Raw genomic sequence first — 24,098 nt, 5'->3', positions numbered from 1 at the left:
AACTTTATTTTGAAATTATCTGTGTTTGCTCTTTGTACAAACATTTAAATAACATGTTTAAATACTTGGATTTTTTAAGATTGTTATATAAATACTGCAAGCTAAGCATTTTAGCATTTCCTTGTAAAAATTTACTTAAATTCAGTTCATATAATGAAACTCAGGAGAAATATTTTGAACCTAAAATTCACTTGGGAGGAGGTAGGCTGGGAATTTTTTTAAAAATGCAGTATTTAAGTAGCTTTCATAGGAGACTGAGAAAATAAAGTTGGCATACACACTATTTTGCACAATATGAACTGCTAACTTTTAGTATTCTCTCCCCAGAGTGTTTTTTGTTACATTAAAGTTACTGTGTGGGAATCAGAGCTAACATACACCTTTTAAAATTAGCTCCAAGATTACTTTGTTGGGTGTTTAAATACAGAAGTTACACATCTGCTTTTACTTACAATTTTCTTAACAAGTGCTACTTCATATTTCAAGGTTACTAGGCTGTAAACATGTTTTCATGTTTAGGTTCCATTCATAAGCAAGCTTCCCAGCCCATTTTTCTTTATGCATTTTTGCTCGCACGTCTATACAGGACTGGTGGCAATGATCTGGCACACCACAGCTAGAGACTGCACTCTGCGGACACTCATTGCAAAACCGCACTCCAGTTACATAACTACAGGGACATTAATGGTAGTGAAGCAAGCAGAGCCAGCAGCCACAACATGCTACACTACTGCTTGCTTTTGACAATAGATCCAAAATGTTCCTACCAATACCGGTTAAATTTTGTTATTCAGCACATTTTTTTCGATTTCAAGGACTGCCAGCAAGTGAACGCTTAAGAAAGGGACTGCTTATGTGGGATTTATGCGTAAGAAAAAGAAACAAGGATTAAAAGAGAAAAATTATTGTGATGAAATATATAGGCAGTAAAAAAATTTTCTACAAACCCATATAAATTTGCTGTTTTGCTTTTTCCTTTCCACATCTATCTTTCTGACATCAGTTTGGCACTACTCAGGCTGTGTTAAATCTGACACAAATTTGGGGATTACGAACTACAGTGAGTTAGTGGTATTGTACTGGGTTTGCGTGGCCAGGTTTTGGTAGCGGGGGGCTATAAGGGTGCCTTCTGTGAGAAGCTGCCAGAAGCTTCCCCTGTTTCTGACAGAGCCAGTGCCAGCCGGCTCGAAGACGGACCCGCCGCTGGCCAAGGCTGAGCCCATCAGTGATGGTGGTAGCACCTCTGGGGGAACAGATTTAAGAAGGGGAAAATAAAGTGTCAACAGGAATTGCAGCCAGAGAGAGGAGTGAGAATGTGTGAGAACAGCCCTGCAGCCCCCCAGGCCAGGGCAGCAGGAGGGGCAGGAAGGGCTCCAAGCACCTGAGCAGAGGTTCCCCGGCAGCCCCTGGTGAAGATGACGGTGAGGCCGGCTGTGCCCCTGCAGCCATGGAGGAGGTATAGAATTTGGGTGTAAAGTTAAACTCAGGAAGAAAGGAGGGGTGGGGGGAACGTGATTTAAGATTTAGGTTTTATTTCTTATTACTCTACTCTGATTGGTAGTAAATTAAATTTGCCCAAGCTGAGTCTGTTTTGCCTGTGACGGTAATCGCTGAGTGATCTCTCCCTGCCCTTATCTCGACCCACGAGCTTTTCAGTTACAGTTTCTCTCCCCCGTCCAGCTGCAGAGGGGAGCGACAGAGCGGCTTTTGTGGGCTCCTGGCATCCAGCCACGGTCAACCCACCACAGGTATGTTCAATTACTATCAAGGTTACCGAGTTAAATAATTATCTTTAAAAAGTATTTCAGTAGACTGTTATGTATTATATTCAATGCTGTTTACTTGTTTACTTGGAATCTGTTATGAATAAGGGTACCTCACCATAGATGAAGCATAAACAATTTAAATCTTAGTTGGTAGTACTTATTTTTGCTAAAGATAACTAGGCAACCCATAATTAAAATAATCTTTGATTCTATGCCAAAGATAGACTCTATGCCAAAGATAGATTCTATGCCATGGATAACACTGCTTCTTTGTAAAATTATGATTTTTACTTATTTAAATTCTGTAAAAATTGCATATTAACTTCACTTAATCTTAGCAAAGCTACCTGTTTTAAAAAATCCCCAAAAGTACCACAATACTCATTAAGTTTAGAAAGTTGACTCTAGTTTTTCTCATACTGTTTGTTTTCTGGACTACCAGTAGTCAAAATTCAGAATTAAAGGACATAAGCTGCTGGCAATATTTTAATATTTTCCAGGGATTGTTTCATCCACTAAAAAGTTACTGTTCAATTCATTCTGCATCATTTCTCCTCTTTCAAAATTTTGTCTTTGAAGTAGGTGTTCACTAAATAAAATTCCACTGTGTCTCAGAAACTTAGAATTTTTTCTACAGATTAATATTTCCTTGAAAATGTCACTAACTGAACATTATTAGTAGTAATAGAAGCTATCAAAAGTACTAGCTACTCCTTTTCTTGATTAATTAAGGTGGTTTTCTCTCAACTGTACATCTGGACAGAAAAGAAAAAAAAGCAGGGCTGAAGACTTGAAATTTTTCAGAGGACTTAGGTGCTTGACTTTATAAAAATACTGACCCATACATTTCAAACACTAAATATTGAAGCAAATAATCCGTAGTAAGAGCTAAAAAAGAGCAGCAACTAAAAACATATTAGCACTAGCCTATTTGTGAGCTTTTCTTATCTCTCCCTTACTAGACAATATACTTTCTGTTCTTTACGTATCTGGGTTTCTAAAAATTATTTTAGCTAATGATTTCTTGTTGACTTTATCACAGCATAATAAAACTTACCATGTGTGTATGCACACATGTACATATTGGATATAAGTGGGTGGTTTTTTGACTGTAAAAAACCCTTTAACTCCTGCATAAAGTATTTTTCTAAAGCTTTAGCACTCCACAAATGGTACATGGACTACACTTAAAAAATTCAATCTGACTGCAATAGATTACAGAATGGTAATTTTATCTTAGTCACAGTTGCAGTAGCTTGTGATAGGAGAGCTTTTACTTCTGTTTTGTCATATCCAGTCATATTTGATTTTTATGTATTTAAGAAAGGCCTATTATTCTAGTTCTGTTAGATTGAAACCTGACTTCTGAATCTAACAGTTCTTTAAAACCTTCTGGAGTTCTCCCTGTGAGAAAAAGTTCTGGAAATTTCTAATCAAAATTCCTGATGGCTTGAGGTCATATTGTAACTAGAACTGGGATTAAACAGCACTATGAGGAAATAAACATTTACAGGAAAAAGAAAATTGAGAGAAATCAAGAGGAATAAATAAAGGTCAGTGCTTGCACAACTTCCTTTAGACATGTCTGGAGCTCCACAGATTGTCGATGCCACAGGCAAAGCTATTTCAAAGAGTAAAATATAGGTCTATATCCTCATGTTCAGAATAACGTACCCCTAAAAGGCTTAAGTATATTAAATTTGAATGGCTGGATCAGAATAAATACATTTCAAAGTGCTCATGTATGTCCTTAAATATTCCATTAAGGAATTCCATTCCAATGCAGAAGTGACTATACCTTCCCTTATAGCAACATTTGCCACCTACTTAGACACTGATTAGCTGACTTAGCCAAAATAAGCTTGTGATTGAAGATAACCACATTATTATCAGGACCACAGAAATAATTGCTTTGACCACAAAAATAATTGCTTTTCCAACTAATACTAATTAGATACTCTGTGTTTGCTTTCTTGTCTGAATTAGAACAACAGTACTGATGGTTAGCAAACAGAGTTTAGGAGAAAACTTGATTACTGTCTATTAATGCAGTATTGCAGCTCGCTCTAGTTTTGCAAACAAAGCAGTGCTGGAAAGATGAAGCTAAACAAACTCAGCTGAGGAAAATCTGCAGGTTTTTAACTCAACTGTTGAAGTAATTTACCACAAGATGTGGATGACTGTCCACACCTGGAAATTAGAAACCAGTTTTGGTTTGATTGGTTTGTTTTTGAGAAAGGTGTGCTGCAGTCCGAGCAGGAAATAATTCAGGAAACCAAAAGGATTACTTTATAGACCAGGTCTGACTGAACGATCAGAGCAGTCTTCTGATTTTATATCAAACACCTATACTAATTCTATGCACATCTCTGATAGACAAGTAGTCATCAGTTCAAAGTCAGCTGCAGGATTGCCATATATCACGCGATAGCTATAACTGTTTCTGTTATAACGGGTCTTTCATATAAAATTTTAATATTCCAACAGTATATGAGGGCTTGTTTTAGGGGCTCTTGTTCATATTAATATTTACGAAAAAAAGAATACCTGGCAGAATGTTTGTCAATGATGTCTAGGTGAAAGAGGAAAGTGGAGACCATCCTATTAGAAGTTTGTGCATGTCCGTACCTCAGTAACTGCTACACAGTTTGCTCTGCCCTCAGCCTAGTACCTGCTGCTGTGGGACGGATATCCCCCTCTCCATACATTTCTAGCCCAAAGAACTGCCAAAGTACCATGGGACACAGACCTCAAAATACTAAGAAAGTGACACAGACTTGAAAGAAGGAAGGCTACCCTCAGAGAGCCCAATATGAAATATATTCTCGATGCATGGGAAGCTAGAGTTAAGGTACACTGCAAACCTGGAAGTGTTCCAGTGTTCATAAGGAGCAGTAGAGCTGAGAAATTCTTATAGATGGAGATTCCATGCCTTCCCCACGCATATACATAAGTATTCCACAGGAACAGTCTGTATTATGCTATTATTGAGAAGGGACATTATATCAATGTGGTAAAACAATATTCAACACTTGAAAAGAACTAAGATCTGTCCTAATACTTGAAATTAGTAGCTTGCAAACATACATTTAAATGTTGAGTTATTTGGACACTTTTTTAAAGTTTTTAAAAAATCTTCAGCTGTTTATAGAAGAAAACTGTAATTAAGGATTAACAATGTGAGTGAAGCAAATACTGCTACAGATTTTTTTTAAGATCTGGGAATAAAGAATCCTTTCTCTACTCTTATTTAGTAAATGAAAAATGAGTGAGTTATTAAAGCCTACTTGGGATTTTGGAAACCACCACTATAAATTATGGTGCCTAACTGAAGACGCGGGTTCTAATTGTGGCACTGCAGTCTCTAAATTACCATCAAGAAAATTATGAAGACAAGTTACATTGGCATAAAATATATTAGGGTTTCCTGAGCCATGCTGTAATACTTTAAAGTAAGCATAGAGCTATGATAGCTGAATGGGGTGAAAGAAAACAAAATCATGGATTCAGCAGGGAATGTGTTTTATAGTATATGCTGTTATAAATTACAATATATTTCTTTGGACTGAATAACTTTTAAAATTTCATAGCATTTACATTTTTCTTAACATTTTGCTACTTTTTAAACTGAAATATTTGTATATTTAGAAGCAAAGGTGTTGCCCAAAACCTCAAATGACACAAAGCATTCCAGAGGTTGTAAGACTAATGAGGTGTCCAAGCACGTTCCTTGGTCACCACAAGATCCTACTCCACAAGGGTGACCAAAGAACATGGCAAACTTGTCCCATCTCTTCATGTCTGTACCTTCTCACCTCCTGTTTCCTAACTGCATTACAGTGAAGTAGAAGAGAGTCTGTTTATCTACTTTTGTACTAAACTCCGGGTAGAAGTCTAGGAAACTGGTGTTAAGCACCTGGAAACATTTTGTAGGGCTGGAGGAGGCTAATAGATACTATGTAATTATTGACCTGTAAATGCCTCCCTAATAAAGGGTTAATAAACGTGAGGGAACAGAGAGACTTTTCTTAAGTAAGTTATTATATTACATTGGGCAAAACATGCAATATATCATCCTGTGCTAATGCAAGGGCAATACACTACTTGGGATTTTGAAATCCAGGATGCAGGTAAGCTGCAGAGCATTGGTTGGACACAGTCACAATGGTGGTACCAGTCTGGATTCAGCACTGCAAGGATATGTGTGAGGGCAGAGGCATAAGAGACCACTCTTCAGGAACTGAAAAACTGCTAAAAAGAAAGACTTTAGCTCCTAGTGTCCCAAGAGTGAATGCTATCGTGTCCATAACCTCATGTTACATGGAAGCACACAGTAAGCACCCTGGGTCGAGATCATACAGACCCAGAGAGCTATGATCTGAAAGCAGAAGGCAACTGCACGACTAAGTCAAATGACACAGAAAATGAATTATGCTAGTAACACTGACTCTCTCCCTTTCACATAACTAGTTTGCATCCTTCCCTGAATTTTTATCTGATGCCAGGAGTAATGAACTGAATTTAGGGAGAGGGTACATGCTCAAGCTCTGCAGCATGACTGCCCGCACCATTAAATTGGGAGTGTTGCTTCCAGCAAGAGCCAAACTGCATTGGTTGAGACCATGCCCAGGCAGGGTCAGAGATTAGCATGAGCCACAGATGCATCAACAGGCAGTTTGGATGCAACTACCTTCTTTGGGGCGTAAGACTGGTGCTGAAAGGATGTCAACTGTGCTGCAACAGTTGTCCTCTAGGCCAGAAAATGGTTATGACCACTTTTTATTCACTAATACAGATTCAGTCTTAAGAGCTATAGGAGGAATTTTAATCTCTCTACTTGTCACCAAGCCCAATTATGTATTTGGGTCTTAAAAGTCTTACTCTTTTGTGAAGCTCTCTGTAATAATATGTAATAATTCCTCCTTCAGTTGCACTTCTGCTACTCTCATAGAACTGCTTTTGTGCTACCCTTAAAGGTTAACACTGCTGGTGTTTTTATTTCATTTATGTTCAAAAAACGTGTAGATGTGGCACTTCGGGACATGGTTTAGTGGGCATGCTTGTGTTGGGTTGTCAGTTGGACTTGATGGTCTTAGAGGTCTTTTCCAACCTTAATGATTCTATGATTCTAAAAGTATAAATTTAAGGGACTTCTCACCTATTTTTAAAAGTTGATTTTTGCACAAGTGGAAAAAACTTACGAGCTTTTAAATTAGTATTAATTCACAGAAATTGCAAGCTATCAGTATGAATTGTGCAGGTGAATTCACAGATATTCTCATTTATGTATGTATTATGCATGCATTATATAGATCGATATTATTTAAAAGGTTAAATCAGATTATCTGATAAGGACATGCATTTATTATATCCTTGATTTATGGAGGAAACTGTGATGTTAGTTATCAGATTATAGCTGCATGATAAAAGTGTAGGTTACTACAGTTCTGAGAGAAAGAAATCACTGTATTTTGGAAAATTCTGTCATAATAATTATAATTAGTGTTTTAGATGTACATTGCTTAGTGTATCAAGTTTTAATTTCAGCTACCACATATTTCTGTAGTTGTAACTTGCTACAGGTAAGTAAAAATGCAAGAAACTTGCTTTAAAACAGGTGTGTTATTTTAAGGTAAGATTGCTAACTCATGAAAGAGACTCTATGCATTCATTTAAAACAAACACAAACTTATTCTCTCTTCTTTACTACCTATCCCACTCCACCTGTTTTTCTCATCATTGATTTCCACCTGCGTTCTACCACTTAATGTTTTTTGGCTTTTAGAAGTGAATATCCTCATGGTACTTAAAATCTGTAACCTTTGCCACTCATGTTAGTTTCAGAACTCTTTTCCTAAATAAATAACTTAGAAAACAAAAGAGATAGGAGAGGACTTAAGGGCTGAGGAGGGAGGAGAAGAACATTACCTTGCAGGCTTAATAATAGTATGAAGAACATTGAAAGAAATTTCATAAAAGACAATGTCCCTATTGAAATTAAAATTAAAATCTGTGAGCCATTATGTCAAATCCTATAACAAAAATAATCTGTGTTTCCTGAGGACTTACATGAGCCTGGTCTTTTTGACTCAAGTGCGATATTCACCAGTTTGATTGTCATTTTTAAATGTCTTCTTCTTACCTTCCAGGTTTTTAGAATATCCAAAAAAATCCTTTGTAAAATTTGTCAACCCATCTCCTTTTTCTCCTTTTTATTCTACTAGGTGATCATGAGAATCACACTTATGACTGAAAACAAGAGTTACAAAGTCCTATAGAAGATACTTCAATGTTCTCTGCATATTGGTGAAGGCATTAAAATGGTGGTAGAAAAAATACTGAATATTTATACAGTATTTGGGAATACCAAGGCAAAAGACTTTGTTGAATATATCCCTTCCATAAGTAATCATGCAGATGTCCTTACTTTTTTAAAGGTAGCATGAGGTATATAGGATAGTAATTTAAAAATACACATATACATAATTACATCAACAATGACTCAAGAGCATGCGTATGCACATAAAATCATACAATCATAGAATGGTTTGGATTGAAAGGGACCTTGAAGATTGTCTAGTTCCAACCCCCCTGCCATGGGCAGGGACACCTTCCACTAGACCCAGTTGCTCAAAGCCCCATCCAACCTGGCCTTGACCCAAAGTAGGACAACATGCTTTTGAGTATAAAATTGAATATTATCAAGAGTAGAGTGCTGTCATGAGCTATATCTACTCATTTTTGCTGTGTTTTATCATGATTAACAGTCTCAAAACTCTTACTATGCTTATTCTTAACCTTAAGAAAGTTATAAGAATCCCATTTGCCTTCAGAGCTATTTAATATAGAGTCTTTAATGTGAGATTCTCTCCCGGAAGAAAATTACAATCCAGGTGAACCATCAGTCAACAACACTGTGTTAAACGTACATTTTTTAAAGGCAATCCAGGTAAATAACATGCAGATAAAAGTTAACACGCTTCACATGCTTACAGCCCTTACAATAGTATAAACAACTAGATGTTTCATCTACAATCAAAACTGGTCAAGCTTCAAATCTAAGTGATCTAAATTTATCCATGAAAGAAATATGGCAGGGTCTTTCACAGACAGAAAGTTTATTTGCCTTTGTTTGGAGCTCTTCATTGTTCCCTCACCCCTCTAGACATACATGATGCCATCCCACCACTTCAGCACTACAGATTTTTGTTAATTCTTTCTATTCTTTCAACAGTTTTTCAGAAATATTCCTGTCACATCACCATGAGAGGGCTGAAAGAGCAAAGCAGAACATTTCTTTCACAAGCAGTATGAAAAGCTATACTCTTATAATTTGTAGCAATTTAGCTTTTTTTTTATTTTACATAAATTTTAATGGTGGAATCATTATAGAAAGAAAGGAATGGAAAAATATAAGAAAAAATGGATGACATCTAAAAATTTTTGTTAAAATACAGGAAATAAGGATAGGCAATTTTCTTGAAAGTAAATTCCATCAGAGAATTCAGTATTCCATTAGACTTACTCAGTATATATACAGATATTTACAAAGAGCTCTACTAATTTTAAAGTTTAAAAAGGAATGAATGTCATTGCTGAACTCATTCTGTCAATTACAGGACTTGAGATTCACTGTTTTATATAATGTGATTGTATGACATAAAAAGTGTTTTGGCATTAAAACAATTCCTTAAAAGAAACTAAGTTAAAGTGAATTTAATAAACATGCTCAGCAATACCACTCATTTTCAGAAGCAGGAATTATTCCATTTCATGCAAGGCAAGAAAACATTTAAATATTTACTTTTTTTCTTTTTTTCACTGAAAGTTGCATCATCAAAATCAATACAAAACTCAGTGTCTTCTGTTTAATCTTTGTCTAGGTGAACAAGATGTTCAGCTACTATAAGCCAAAGAAATTTCATGGATTTTGATAAGCTATTATATTTTAAATATTTCCCCAGTTTATGTGAAGATAAACTCATATATGCATAGACAAAATGCAAGGCCAAAAGGTCTAAATATACACCTGCCAGGCCAGTTGATTCTAACCAGTATTTTTAATCCTTAATTTCTCTGGCCTCACCCACCCCATATACAGGCTTTTTTTTTTTCCCCCACACCTAAATACTTATCAAGGATCACATTACAAATATTTTGCTCACAATTATTAAACAGCAGCTTTATTGATTATCAGAATGTTACCTGTGGAGTTAAAAATCTTTCCTTGCAATATGACAATCATAAGATAGCCCTAACTATTCTGATTTTCATGTAGTCCTATTAACTTGATTGAAACAGCTTAAATGGTCCAACACTGATATTGTGAATTTTAGTTAGATTTGTATTAAAATTTCATGTATCAACTTTTGGGCCTATTGTTTCGTGTATGTGATATGGCAAAAATCATAGATTATAATTATATTTCACCCTGGAACCATTGGTTCTAAAGTGCTGTATCACTAGAAACCGTTTAATGAAAAAGAATAAAAGGTTTCCTTAATTCATAGAACTTTGAACTTCTGGAGACTATTGTTGACTTCTGTCTCAAAGCTATATTGTTAATAAGAACTATATAGCTAATACTGTAACTGACATTTTTGACCACTAAATCAGCTTAAAAAAGCTGATTCTTTTTTAAAATAGAAGAAAATTTACCTTAATATCAAAAGCTCCGGGCTGACCCACTTTGTTATAAAGCTCCAGCTGGTTCTTGACAGGCGTTACCCACAATATCACCTGATTTAGTTGTTGGCCAAGTTCAATGAAGTCCTTTAGCAGAATCTCTATTTCTTTTTGTTTCTCTGGAAGACCTTTGGACACCTGGAAAAAAAAAAAAGTCATTTTTTTTTAAGAAAAAAAGTAACATGAAGCAATTTAACACTACACACATATAAACCTATATAAAATGGTAAAAAACAAGTTTTATACACTGCTAGGAAAGAGAGAAAGAGGAAAGAGGAGACCTGCCAATCTGATTATTATGCAAGGTATTCTTGCAAGTCAGGCAAATCACAAAGGTCCAAAACAAACAAAAAACCCACTACCACCCCCCAAAAAACCCACACACATGTACCAAAACCCCCACAAACCCAAACTAAAACAAAATAAAAAAGTCACCCAAACCCAGCATCAGGATTTTCATCTTTTTGGTTAAAAAAATGTTATCTCAGGTATTTGGTTTGCATGGCAAGGTTTTGGTAGTGGGCGGGCTCTATGGGTGGCTTCTGTGAGAAGCTGCTAGAAGCTTTCCCCTGTGTCCAATAGAGCCAGTGCCAGGCGGCTCGAAGATGGACCCACCGCTGGCCAAGGCTGAGCCCATCAGCGATGGTGGTAGCGCCTCTGGGGTAATATAGTTAAGAAGGGGGAAATAAAGCGGCAACAGCAATTGCAGCCAGAGACAGGAGTGAGAATGTGTGAGAGGAACAGCTCTGCACACACCCAGGTCAGTGAAGAAGGAGAGGGAGGAGGTGCTCCAGGCGCTGCAGCGCCTGGAGCTGAAGCCTGTGATGAAGACCGTAGTGAGGCCGGCTGTGCCCCTGCAGCCCATGGAGGTCAACAGTGGAGCAGATCTCCACCTGCAGCCCATGAAGGACCTCACACCAGAGCAGGCAAATGCCCAAAGGAGGCTGTGACCCTGTAGGAAGCCCATGCTGGAGCAGGGTCCTGGCAGGACCTGTGGACCCATGGAGAGAGGAGCCCAGGTTGGAGCAGGTTTGCTGGCAGGACTCGTGACCGCGCAGGGGACCCAGGCTGGAGCAGCCTGTTCCTGAAGTTCTGCACCCTGTGGAAGGGACCCAGTGTCCTGTTTTCGGATGGGATGGAGTTGTGGTTTTTTTTCTTCCCGATAGCTGACATAGTGCCATGCTTTGGAGTTGGTATGAGAAGGATGTTGATAACACACTGAAGCTTTAGTTGTGGCTGAGCAGTTGTAGTGCTTATACTGAGTCAAGGACTTTTCAGACTCCCATGCTCTGCCAGTGAGGAGGTGCACGGGGAGCTGGGAGGTGACACAGCCAGGACAGCTGACCCAGGCTGGCCAAAGGGATATTCCATACCATATGATGTCATGCCCAGTACATAAACTGGAATTGGCCGGGGGCGGGAATCGCTGCTCAGGGACGGGCTGTCGATCACCGGGTGCTGAGCAATTGCTGCACGGGCATCACTTATACTTGTATATTCCTTTATTGGTATTATTATTATCATTGCTGTTTCCTCCTCTCTTGCTGTCCTATTAAACTATTTCAACCCACAAGTTTTTCCTGATTCTCCTCCCATCCCACTGGGGGCAGGAGGAGTGAGCGAGCGGCTGCGTGGTGCTTAGCTGCCGGCTGCGTCTAAACCATGACACCCAGGCTGGAGCGGTCCATGAAGAACTGCAGCCCATGGGAAGGACTCAGAAGTTTGTGGAGATCTGTCTCCCATGGGAGAAACCCATGCTGGAGCAGGGGAAGAGTGTGAAGAGTCCTCCTTCTGAGAGGAAGAAGTGACAGAAACAATGTGTGATGAACTGACTGCAACCCCCATTTCCCATACCCCAGTGCCGCTCGGACGGGAGGAGGTATCAAAAATCTGGAGTGAAGTTAAGCCTGGGAAGAAAGGAGGGGTGAGGGGAAGGTGTTTTAAGATTTAGGTGTTCTCATTAACCTACTCTGGTTTCATTGCTAATAAATTAAATGAACTTTCCCCAAGTCGAGTCTTTTTGCTGGTGACAGTAGTTGTCGAGTGATCTTCCTGTCCTCATCTCAACTCATGAGTGGTTTTTTATATATTCTCTCCTCTGTCCAGATTAGGAGTGAGAGTGATAGAGTAGCTTTGGTGGGCACCTGGCATCCATCCAGGGTCAACCCACCACATCTCAGTGTATGAGACTTGTTTGTACTAAGGCGACCCTCTTAAAAGTAGCAAAACATGACGTTTCTGATACATACAATAAAATATAAATTCCCTGTAAAGTTAAAGAGCATTAATGGAAGCATTGCTATCATACTGCCCGGCTACAGAAGTATTACTGCTGTGTACTAACTTCTTGTTCCTAACGATGCTATTTTATGGAAGACAATAAATCTAAACCCATCAGAGACATGAAAGCGATGAAGTTTACTAAATTAAAAAAAAAAACAAACCACCAAACAAAACCAACCACCAGCTGAGAGAATAGGAAGAACACAGCTGTCTCATGACACGTATATTTTTTTACAAATTTGGTTTGAAAATCATGATTTGTTGATACTAAAATAACACCTCTACATATAGTCTGCATATTATTTATTAGATCATACTTAAGTGATATTGTAATTCAAGCATTGATTTGTCATACATTAAATTATCTTAATTGTTTACTATAACAACCCCATAATATCCTATTTAATAAAAACTGACCCATAAGTCAAATTACTTTTTCTATCCTCCTAATCTTGTTAAATATACTAAAAAACATTTTCCAGAATGGCCCCAGATATGAAAGGAAACAATTAAAAATGCATTATTTTCCCTTATGTGTTAACTTAATATCTATGCAGACCTTGGCCTAATTTCACGGGAGATTAGTTTCATATTTCTTAGAAGTTTTGAATGTTAATTTCCAATGTTCAGTGGCTTTAATTTTAATGTAAACAAGTCCCACAGAAATACTACTGAAAGTAAATAGGTAATCATAGGCAGATAAAAATCTAAGCTGACTTCTGGAGATCTGAAATTTAAATTAATCTCATTTTAATCAACATTAATCAAGCCTATAAGACAGAGAGAAAAATCGGGGGGGGGAAGTAACCAACTGTATACTAAGGTATCAATCCAGAAAAGCAGAAGATGCAAGTTTGGTTTGGTGTTTTGGTGACAGACTGCACTTCAACCTATGGTTTTCAAAAATAGTCACACAAGAAAAGAAAGCAAAACAAACCCTACCTATAGTAAGAGATAAATTTCAATATAAGTAAATGCAGTCTGTTCTTACAAGTGGGCTCCTGTACTAAAATTATAGCACAAATATATGATTGTTATATTTTTAATATATAACTAAAAAAGAAATCTAGGTCAACAAGAATCGGTTCATTATATACAAAAATTTTATATCATCTACTTTTACCACAGAGATAAAAAGAGCAACAGTAAATAAATAAATAAAGGACTTGGGAGGTTAGTTACAGATAAGCACAGATAAGCATTTAACAAGGCAATACCTTGTTACCTTGTAACGTCACAGGTTATGTCACGCCAGGTAATGTGTTACATGCCACTGTGTGGAAAACAGATTCTTAGACTCTGTATTTCAGGGATTTTGTTTGCACAAGTTTTTGGGTTTTTTTTGTTTTGTTTTGGGGTTTTTTTGTTTTTTTTTTTCTCAATCAGGCATCACACTGCCAAGCTGGCTAATCAAATTAGAGCCTGCTGACTTTAAGGTAATCACAAGTCCGCCTCTCAAGCCAAGGTAGCACTGCAGACTGTATCTTGGGGGACAGCTTGTTTCCTGAGCTAATAATGGACATAGCCATGATGTTTGGGTGTGCAAATTAGTGCCCTTTCTGTGGAAGAGGAGGACACAAGGAGACGGGGCTGTCCAAAATCTTCCTTACCTTTTTAATTACAGTCTTTCAAGCTTATTATTCATAGCTCCAGCAGTTCCACCCCTGAGGTGGTATTCTGATGATGGTGAGACCTACAGTCATCCCACTGCCCTGCTGTCTCTGGGTTCTCTCTACAAATTCTTGGATGCCTTCAGGGATGAGTGAGCAATGACTAGTGTCCCACTCCAACTCCCTTTTCTACATTTTTCCTTCCCCCATCCTGTTTTTACTCATTTATTCTCCCAGGGTAACCATCCAGTGTCTACTCAGTTTCATCACCTTTAGTATCTTATCTGTTTTCCTCCTATTTAAGAAAGACTGTTAGGTTTTATCAGAGGAAGGCCGATGTTCTTTTCTAAAGGGAAGACCAATAGGAACAGCTGCAATAAGGCAACACCTGCAAACATGTGAGATGCTTTCCCCCAGATCTGCCTAAGACTGAACACAGGCCTGATTAAAGAGTGTTATAGGCTGGCAAGGAAAACAGGGTGCAAAAGACAAAAAATAGAAGAAATGACAACTTCATTTGGAACATCTTTCTAAAAATCTAGCTGAGCCTTTACATACGAAACAAATATTTTCAACTTTGCCTTCTTTGGCAGCAGGTCAACATCGAAAACATGCCTTGGTTTGCAACCAAAGGAAAAAAATAAATTTGCAAGTGCAAAGGACAACAAAATTATGGATTATCCTTCAAAGAAATAATTCTCATTTCAACATCAAAGGACTATATATTTTCAATGATATGTGTCAAAACATTAATCTCAAAACATGTGATGCCTCTAAAATTTTGTATTTTAGTTCAAATGTTAATTAAGTTAGATTAATTGGAAGCTAAGTAACAGAATAATAGAAAATATTTAAGCTCTAAATTGAGGAACAATAGAAGAGCCTAATTTTACAAACTGACACTGGTCTTCAAAATACTTCATTTTATCGGTATCCCAATTTTTGCTCTTTTTCCTTAAAATATTAAAAAACCCACAAATAAATTATTAGCATAGAAATGATGACAACATCTCTCAAAACATGAGAATAGTCTGTGAAATTTGAATAACTGCATATTTTCAAAGTCTAGATCTTTATATAAATATTTTAATTAATTCTCATTATAAATTCTAAAATTACTTGCATTGCTTGTTTCTGTTCCATCAGAACCTCATGTCTCAGATAACCTTCCTTCACCAGAAGCCTAAATGATACACTATTATGTTCTTTCCATCCCCATCCCAATCTGATTACTTTGGTGCAAAATGATACATATGCTCAGCTTGGCAGTATAGATCTTCTTGATCATTTCACATGTTCCAGTTTTCTAGTGCTATTTCTGACTTTAGTTTCAGATAGTTATTTTTCAGTCTATACACATACTTGTGTGCATACATTATGGGATGAATTAGAGCTGAGCAGATGGAAAGGAATATCAAATCACATGATAACAATAAGTATAAAGGGAAGAAAAAGTTGTATAAAGTATGTTACCTGATGTAAAATAGTACTCTATGTCCCTGTTCTGTTTAATTCCAGAAAGCAAATTCAATTAAAACAGTATCAATTAAAATAATTCTTGTGGAGATACAGTTCAATCCTGTAACTCAGGAACAGTGCTCAAAATGAAAAAATTCAAACTAATTAGGTGGACAGTAAGAAAGAAAGAAAGAAAAATTGGGGAATAGTTTTGCAGAGGTCAGAAACGTTATTGTAAATGAACTGGATAAATTATGTTAATAGTAAGGCATCACTATCATTATCAACAGCTGCCACCTGATAAAAGTAAGGAAAGCAACTGAAATGACCTGCATCCATTATATTTCAAGTGATTAATGCCTGATTTTTAATATTTCCCTTCTCCATCACAAGTCAATGTCAAGGTCATTTCCTATTTACCTGAAATGACCAAAAAGAAGATAATGCAGTTATTTACCCAGATGCTTGGGAATATTGATGAGGATATGCATCTCCCCAACAAGTCATTTGTCAAAAAAGAATATGGAGAATTTTCCCAATGGTGAGTGGAAAGAAAATAAATCCCAAATTCCAACATTTTAAGCAGTAGAAACTGTGGGTTTTTTCCCCAATATTAGATAAGACACCCCTTTCTCTTGCTAAGAGTCTCACCAATCCCTCAATAAAAGAACAGCACTTATAAATAAATCTTATTTTGATGAATCTGACAGTGGATTAAAATTTAGCTTCCTTGATATGCATAACATGATAAATGATAATAAATTGCAATGAATATGAGCAAAAGTATGTTGTGGGGTATCTGTGAAGACTGTTAACAATGTTTTTCTTGTACTCCCAACTTGGGACGGTCCCTCTGATACACAAAGCACTTTGTGAAAGTTGGCTTCTAATGTAGGATAACTGGTAGTGTCAGGTTTGAAAAAATTCACAGTTGTTCACATACAGAAAAATTAAAAATGTATAGCTTTCTGTATAAAATTCTTTCCTTACTAAACATAAAACAAGCATCAGTTTCTGCTTTACTATTCCATTTCTGCAGAAATACAAATATTAGAAAAAAATGAGACAATTACTACACTGCAATCAGCCCACAGCATAACTGGACTGAAAACAGGTTTTTACATTGTCCAAGCCACGACTTGGACAATAAACAAACAACTAAATTCATAACAACTATTAATGCAAGCATCAATCCAGACTTATTGATAAATCATAACTGACACTTCCATTAGTAACACTGGTAAGATGATTGCATAAAATAGCAATTCTTACAGCCACTGTTCAGAAAGTTTTATCTGCTTAAAGGCATCGTCCCTACAGCATGTACAAAAAGAATGATTTAAAACGGAAGGAGGAGAAGTTAATTTTTATGCATCATTTCTTCATGAAAAACAATCAGTGTAAGAAAGAGTTTCATATAAGTTCAGTTTAGGATGCCATTTAGTTAATTAACTGAGCCATTTTAATTAACAAACTCAATATTGACTTTAAAACAAAATCTATGTAATTTCTTTAAAACAATGAATATTTATGAGCCATAGTGTCTCTAACAAAGTTGGAGTAAAGACAGTATTATTATAGGAAGATGAAAGCAGGCCACTAAAAATGTGTATATAAGATTTTTATTTTCTGTTTAGCTAGTGTTTCATGTTTCCTTATTGGCTTTTTTTTTTTTTTTTTTTTAGTTCTTAACAACGTATTTGTAATATTCTCAAGTTTCATTTTTATTTAAAAAACTTTTTTTCTTTCCATTGATACAGAACACTAAAGCAGTCCACAAATCCAAAGCACCAAACAATTTTCTGCTTCATCTGGCTGTTTGGATTTTTAAAAAGCAAACAAACATATCCCCCAACCCTATGATTTGTTTTGTTTTTCTTGCATGGTAAGATCGTTGTATATATCACAGTCTTCTGAATATCTGTGTGCTTTTTATATTTAGTACTTATAACTAACTGTCATTCATTTTGCTCTCTACTATCTCAGTGATCCTCCTTTGTCAAGGGCATTTTTGAGCACATGACCCTCCACCTTAAATCTCTGCTAAATAGTCTAGTCCTCAATTTCCTTGTCTTTATCTTTGTTTCTTACTCGGTTCCAAAAATCTAAAAGCAGCCATAAAGCGTTTACAGGATGATTCCTGCAGTGACTCTTAATGAAGGATCTGCTGACAGAAAAATGCTTTCTAAATACAAGTACAATGCCCCAGTTGTTCTTCCCCTGGTTTACCGCAGGTACTACCACATCTATCCCTCAAGGCTACATACAGTCCGTGAGGCAAGCGAACTCCAGCACGTACCCCACGGTACCAGTAGCCTGCCTGAACAGTTACCTTGAGCCTGTCAGTCAGTTTTGCTTCCCGTGTAAAAAGGAGCCTGACAGACAAGTTGGGAAGAGAAGAGAAAATGGCAGGCCATAGTACTATTCGGCACAGAGCTGGACACGCTGGTGCGGTGTCCCAGGAAAACGCAATGTTACTTCACCGGGTATAACCCCTGTGTGACGTCATTAAGAGCAATCTCTTCTTCCGGTCTGGCAAACCATAGCAGACCCATCTTCGCTTTCGGTCTTTCCACATGACAGTGTTCTTCCTACCTGTTGCTTTGTCTCCCTATCCTCTTCTGCAGATCTCCTTTTCCTAAGACCACACATTATCCGATTGCTTTACTTTCAAGACCGTTCCCAGTTCTGAAAGCTCGAGTGCCATGCATAACCGGCTCGCAGTGGCAATGAGTCAATACCTAAACTAAACACACCGATACTTTCTTCCATGCTGGTGCCTACATCTGAGAGAAGCTGCCCAGAAGCATTCACAAAACTGCCGGGGAGTTTCTAAAAACTGTCATCTGCCAGAATGCCTGACGAGCAAAACGGAGCCAAAAGGCATTGCAATGAAACAAATGACAAATATTTATACAACATGTAGTAACTTAAAAGGCAAGCTATAAACTTAGAATCGTTATTGGTTTTGCTCACGGAGTTCTCTATAGGAATGAAAAAAAACCAACTTGGTTTTTTTAATGGATATAATTGGATCGAAGATTTAACACAGCAATAAAATCAGTATCAAAAGCAATTTCTGGCTATAAGCTACACAGAGCAGTAAGTTAGATAATGAATGCATAGATAAACGATATTATTTCCACAGTAAATAAACAGGGGTTTTTTGCATTATCTTTGCAAGTGTGGGTAAATTACAATGGGTTGGAATTTTGTCTAGAGCTGTATATTTATAGCTTTTCCTAGCAACAAAGAATTTATTTTGTTAAAAATTATAGAAAAAAACCCTAGTGTTGGCATTTCAGTTACAGTGAGTGATCTTGACTGCCAAGTACTGAGCTGACATGACTGACAGAGAACAACTTACAAGGAACTTACTTTTTTTTTGGTTGTTCTTCAAGAATTATTTGGCTTAACGCATTGAGGGGAGTGACAAATTTTCATTTGTTAGAAACATGCAGTTAATAGAAAAGCTGAGACCATGGGAGTTACCTGTGATAACCATGCTCAGTGCACAGTTAAGTTCAGTATCATAACAACAGGCCATTTTCCGGGTAATGATGATGTTTAATTTTTGAAAGTGACCAACAAAAGGCAAGGCAAGAGGAAGGCAAAAGGGGAGAAGAAGTTTAGCTTTAAGGTTATTTCAGACTGTTATGTGTGTGGAATTTTAATTATGCATGTTGCAATGTAGACAGGCCTATATAATTAAAGTGTAATATTTATCTTGTAAACAACAAATAATGAAACACTGATTTTAGGTCTCTACAATCTTCCTTAATAGAAATGCATGAAACACCTGACATATAACGGCAGTGTCCATCTTGGAACTTAACTTTTAAAAAGCCCAGACCATTGTCATTCGTTGGTGTGTGACATTATGTGAACCATTATTCATTGTATGTGAAATCGCCCTCAGATATACAGTTGTTGCAGTGTAGAAAAATGTGCAAGGACTTGTCTAAAATGCCTCATTTGAAATCTGATAATTCAGCTGGATCAACGTTACCTCAATGTAGCTGTCAGCACAAATGTCTTGACAATTAGTACTTTTTATAGACAAAGTACTTTGCACAACTGTTTAAATATATGATAAATGCATTCCAGATTTGTATGGCAAACAACAATGAAAAGGAACTTTAAGATAGTTGGTAAGATAATATGATATATATCATATATATATACATATAATGATTTCATTGCCTCATTGGCTGGTACAGATTTTCAGCTCTGCATGACTAGTATTCCATAAATATTTTTAATTCTTTGCTTAAAGTTTAATATGTAACCCACAGGGCAGCAGTGCAGCCTCATGAACACACATATGAAATCTTTATGATCAATACAAAAACAAATAGAAATGTTTTCTTCCCCCGTACCCTGTGGATTATTATGAAATGATTTTACATATCATCAATTCAACCTAGTTCATCTTCACTTGACATTTAAGTATTTCTAAAATCATTTTAGATATTAATATCCAGCTAGTGACTCTGTTTAAGCATGTACAAAACACCTTTGAATTTTCTATAAAATAAATACGTTACCCTTATTGTAGGTATTAGTTGGGAGTGCCACTTAGATGATGAACGGACATACTAATTAAAAAAGAACACCAGAAGGAGATTATGGGCTAAAGTAAATGCTCAGGAGTCCTGAGGGAAACTGCTGAGAAGATCTGCTCAACTTCAACAGCTTGTTGGCTCAACAGGACATGCTTGTCAAATGGGGATGACTTCTATCATCATACTGATGGTTTTTAAGGAGTGAGGTCATTCAACACTGACCTAACTGACCTGACCTCAGTCTCCACTGAGGTCAGAAGTCCCATTCATGCCTAGGTACAAAAACAAACACCGTACAACTTACTTGTTAGTCTTCTGAGATGGTATTTAATCAAGGAAAAATGAGTTAGACACTACAGCAGTGATGATACAGTAACAGGTAAACTAACTTCTTGGAAGAGAAAGAGAGATATTAGCATCCTAGTCACGTTTCCAGGTCCGGTAGTCATGAGCTTACTTTAACCAGAATATTTAAGGTTTTTCCTTTAATCAAAACTTCTGAAAAAGCAAGTCACCTTAATTGTTTGTCATAGTTGATATTTTTTGTTTAGAAAGTGTTGCAATAGAAAAGAAATGCAAGACTGAAAGCAATAGTATGTTGGACCTTTCATGACTAAATCCCAACATGTAGTTGCCTGAAAAGAAATTCCAATTCATTTGACATCATAGTAGAAAATGAAAGCAGAATTTTCCAATATCATATCCAACGTCAAATTTAAAAGCTGTGTGACTGCAATGCTACAAAGTAATCAGAGAAAAAAACAAACTTCATAAAGTGGGAAAACACATTTATCTCCCTCCTTCTACGTGTCCATGACTAATGGCAATGTATGGATAAAAATAAAACTATTCTTTAACTCCTTTAACTTTTAATAACCTTTAAAAAGAAATAACAGTAATAATGCATCAGGAATTATCATGACTGCTAGCACGATATTTATTCATAACCCTATAGCAGTTATTATCTCTTTTGAGGAAGCTAAGACAGCTTTTTGTCTTCTGATAAAATGAGTAAAATATATTCGGATTTCTGATTTAAAAGACAAATTTAGAAATTAATATTTAAATTTAATCTCTAGGGTAATAAAATTAAGATGACTCCTCTATGAAATAATTAAATAATTTATTTTTCAAAACTAGGAATCTGTTTAATGTTGATTACCCAAGATAATTTAGACATTTGTAGTGAGATGTTGCTATGAAAGCAGAAATAGATATCCACTCAGAGTTTGTATCGGGGGGGGGGGGGGGGGGGGGGAAGAGAGTATAGTAAATCAGACTGTTACAACTTTTCTCATCTAGAAGCATAAGATTTGTACAAAATTATTAGCTTTTACTACCCCTAATTAGAAGTATGCCAACAGCACAAATATCCCAACTGATATTGGGATATTCATAGATTGTTTGTGGGTTTACTTTTAAGAAAATGAAACCACATGTCCCTCGCTATTGTTTTAGATGGAGAACTGCTATGTAAACACATTGGGATTTAACTTGGTAAATGCTGTAGCACACAGAGTATTATTCAGAAAAATCATCTTCGTAACATTGTGGAAATTTCAAAAGATGAGAGAACAATCCCTTTCCACTTCATCCCACCAAATATATATTTTAGTCTTGTCAAATGTTGCAACTCTCTTGTGTTCCTCCTCTTTTTGCTAAACCCCTCCAGAATCTGTTGACTCTGTTTCATGTGAAGTGTGGGAGAATACAAAGACAGAACACTCATACAAGTCATCCTCTTAGCTTCTGAGAAAGTCACAGTACGAACTAACACACTAAATAAGGAATGACTGGGGTCACAGAGGTTGCTGTTGAGGCGACTATGAAGAACCAAAGGAGAAGGAAGGCAGGCAGTCGGCAGACAACCAGGACATAGTATTCTGAGATATGCTGCAAGAAACGCATTAAGAAATCTGTATAATTTTCTTGTAAGCAGTTCCTTTCCTGTAAGTTATTCCATGTTGATGAGCAACTTGGCCTGAAATCCACAAATAATACCATAATGAATTTCCAATTTATCTATATTTGACTTTCACTAAATTTAATTATGTTTGCTGTCATTTGTTGTTGAAACTAAAACACACCTGGAAAACCAAAACTAAGGTAAAAAAAAGAAAGCTAAAATCTAACACATCTAAAGAAGGAAGAATCCTAACTGTTCTAAATATACTCAAAAACTTGTCTCAAAGGAAAAAAAGAATATCGAGTAGTGTGTCACAAGATCCCTTGATACTGTGTAATTATTGATTGTTTGCTGCAAAAACATTTTGAATATCACAACTTTTTCCTTGATGAAACTTCAGAATGACTAACTCTTTAAAATGAGAGCAAACAATGTAGGAGAGTATTTATCAATATTTAATATATTGTGTTTGCGTGGCAAGGTTTTGGTAGCAGGGGGTGCTGCAGGGCTGGCTTCTGTTAGACGCTTCCCCCGTGTCCGACAGAACCAGTGCCAGCCGGCTCCAGGACTCCAGGACGGACCCGCCGCTGGCCAAGGCCAAGCCCATCAGTGATGGTGGCAGCGCCTCTGGGGTAACAGATTTAGGAAGGGGGGGAAGAGGAGTGGGGGGAGCTTTAAGAGGGGAGGGAAGCTGTGCAACAGGAATTGCAGCCAGAGAGAGGAGTGTAAATATGTGAGAGCAGCAGCCCTGCAGCCTGTTCCTGAAGGACAACACCCCACGGAAGGGACCCAGGCTGGAGCAGTTCGTGAAGAACTGCAGCCTGTGGGAAGGACTCACGTTGGAGAATTTCCTGGAGGACGGTCTCCCGTGGGAGGAACCCAAGGCTGGAGCAGAGGAAGAGTGTGAGGAGTCCTCCCCCTGAGGAGGAAGGAGCGGCAGAGACAGCGTGTGATGAACTGACCAAAACCCCCATTCCCTGTTCCCCTGCGCTGCTGGCAGAGAGGAGCTAGAGAATTTGGAGTAAAGTTAAGCCTGGGAAAAAAGGACAGGTGTGTGTGGGGGGTGTTTTTAAGATTTTATTTCTCATTATCCTACTCTGATTTGATTGGTAACAACTTTTTTTTTTCCCCAAGTTGAGTCTGTTTTGCCTGTGACAGTAGCTGCTGAATGATCTCCCTGTCCTTATCTTGACCCACAAGCCTGTCGTTACATTTTCTCTCCCCTGTCCAGATTAGGAGTGGGAGTGAGAGTGCAGCTTGGTGGGTACCTGGTGTCCAGCCAGTCCACCACACTTAACATGACAAAGAAAATTGATGGTGTCATTAACGAAAAGAGAGCAATCATGTATTTCCCTGCAGGACTCCTGAAATAATGTAAAACAGCATTACTACCACTTTTACAATGCTTTAAACCTTCATAATGTTTTAATATCACCAAGCAATTTAATTTTGCAATATTCCTAAGGGATGGGGAGTTGTGCATAGGAAAATAAAGCAGCTGGAAAATTAAGCAACTTCACTTTATTAGAGGGACACACAACTTTTTGTTTAGTGGTTTTTTTTGTGCTCGTAAATGAGGAAAATATATATTAGAGTTTGTATGTTAATAAATTAAAAATAGATCAGTGCATAACCCATGCAAAGCACATGCCTGTGGGGGAGCAGAGAAGGGGGCTGGTTAGCTTCATATTTTGCAAGCTTGGCTGCCAATTTTCATAGGATATCTTTTTGGGTTTCAGGGAAAAAGTCTTCTCCAGAAAGCGTTTCAGGCTTCATCTAACCTGCTGGACTGAGAAGTGGTTCTAGATTCTCAAAGGTGAGTCCA

At 37.2% G+C, this 24,098-nt stretch overlaps 1 protein-coding gene across 4 annotated transcripts in view; it reads right to left on the bottom strand.

Annotated features, from left to right (window-relative positions):
• DMD (dystrophin) overlaps window positions 1-24,098 on the bottom strand; it is a gene marked incomplete at both ends in the record, with an annotated part of 1,339,794 nt that overhangs the window by 392,804 nt on the left and 922,892 nt on the right. For all 4 annotated transcript variants that reach the window (XM_082008889.1, XM_082008891.1, XM_082008888.1 and 1 more), the window contains one exon: window positions 10,425-10,589. In XM_082008889.1, coding sequence (XP_081865015.1) covers window positions 10,425-10,589 — 165 coding nt within the window. The remainder of the gene's footprint in view (window positions 1-10,424; window positions 10,590-24,098) is intronic.

This window comes from Phaethon aethereus, assembly GCF_964289735.1.
Source record: "Phaethon aethereus genome assembly, chromosome: 1".
NCBI lineage: Eukaryota > Metazoa > Chordata > Aves > Phaethontiformes > Phaethontidae > Phaethon > Phaethon aethereus.
This window is presented reverse-complemented; position numbering and strand designations above follow the sequence as displayed.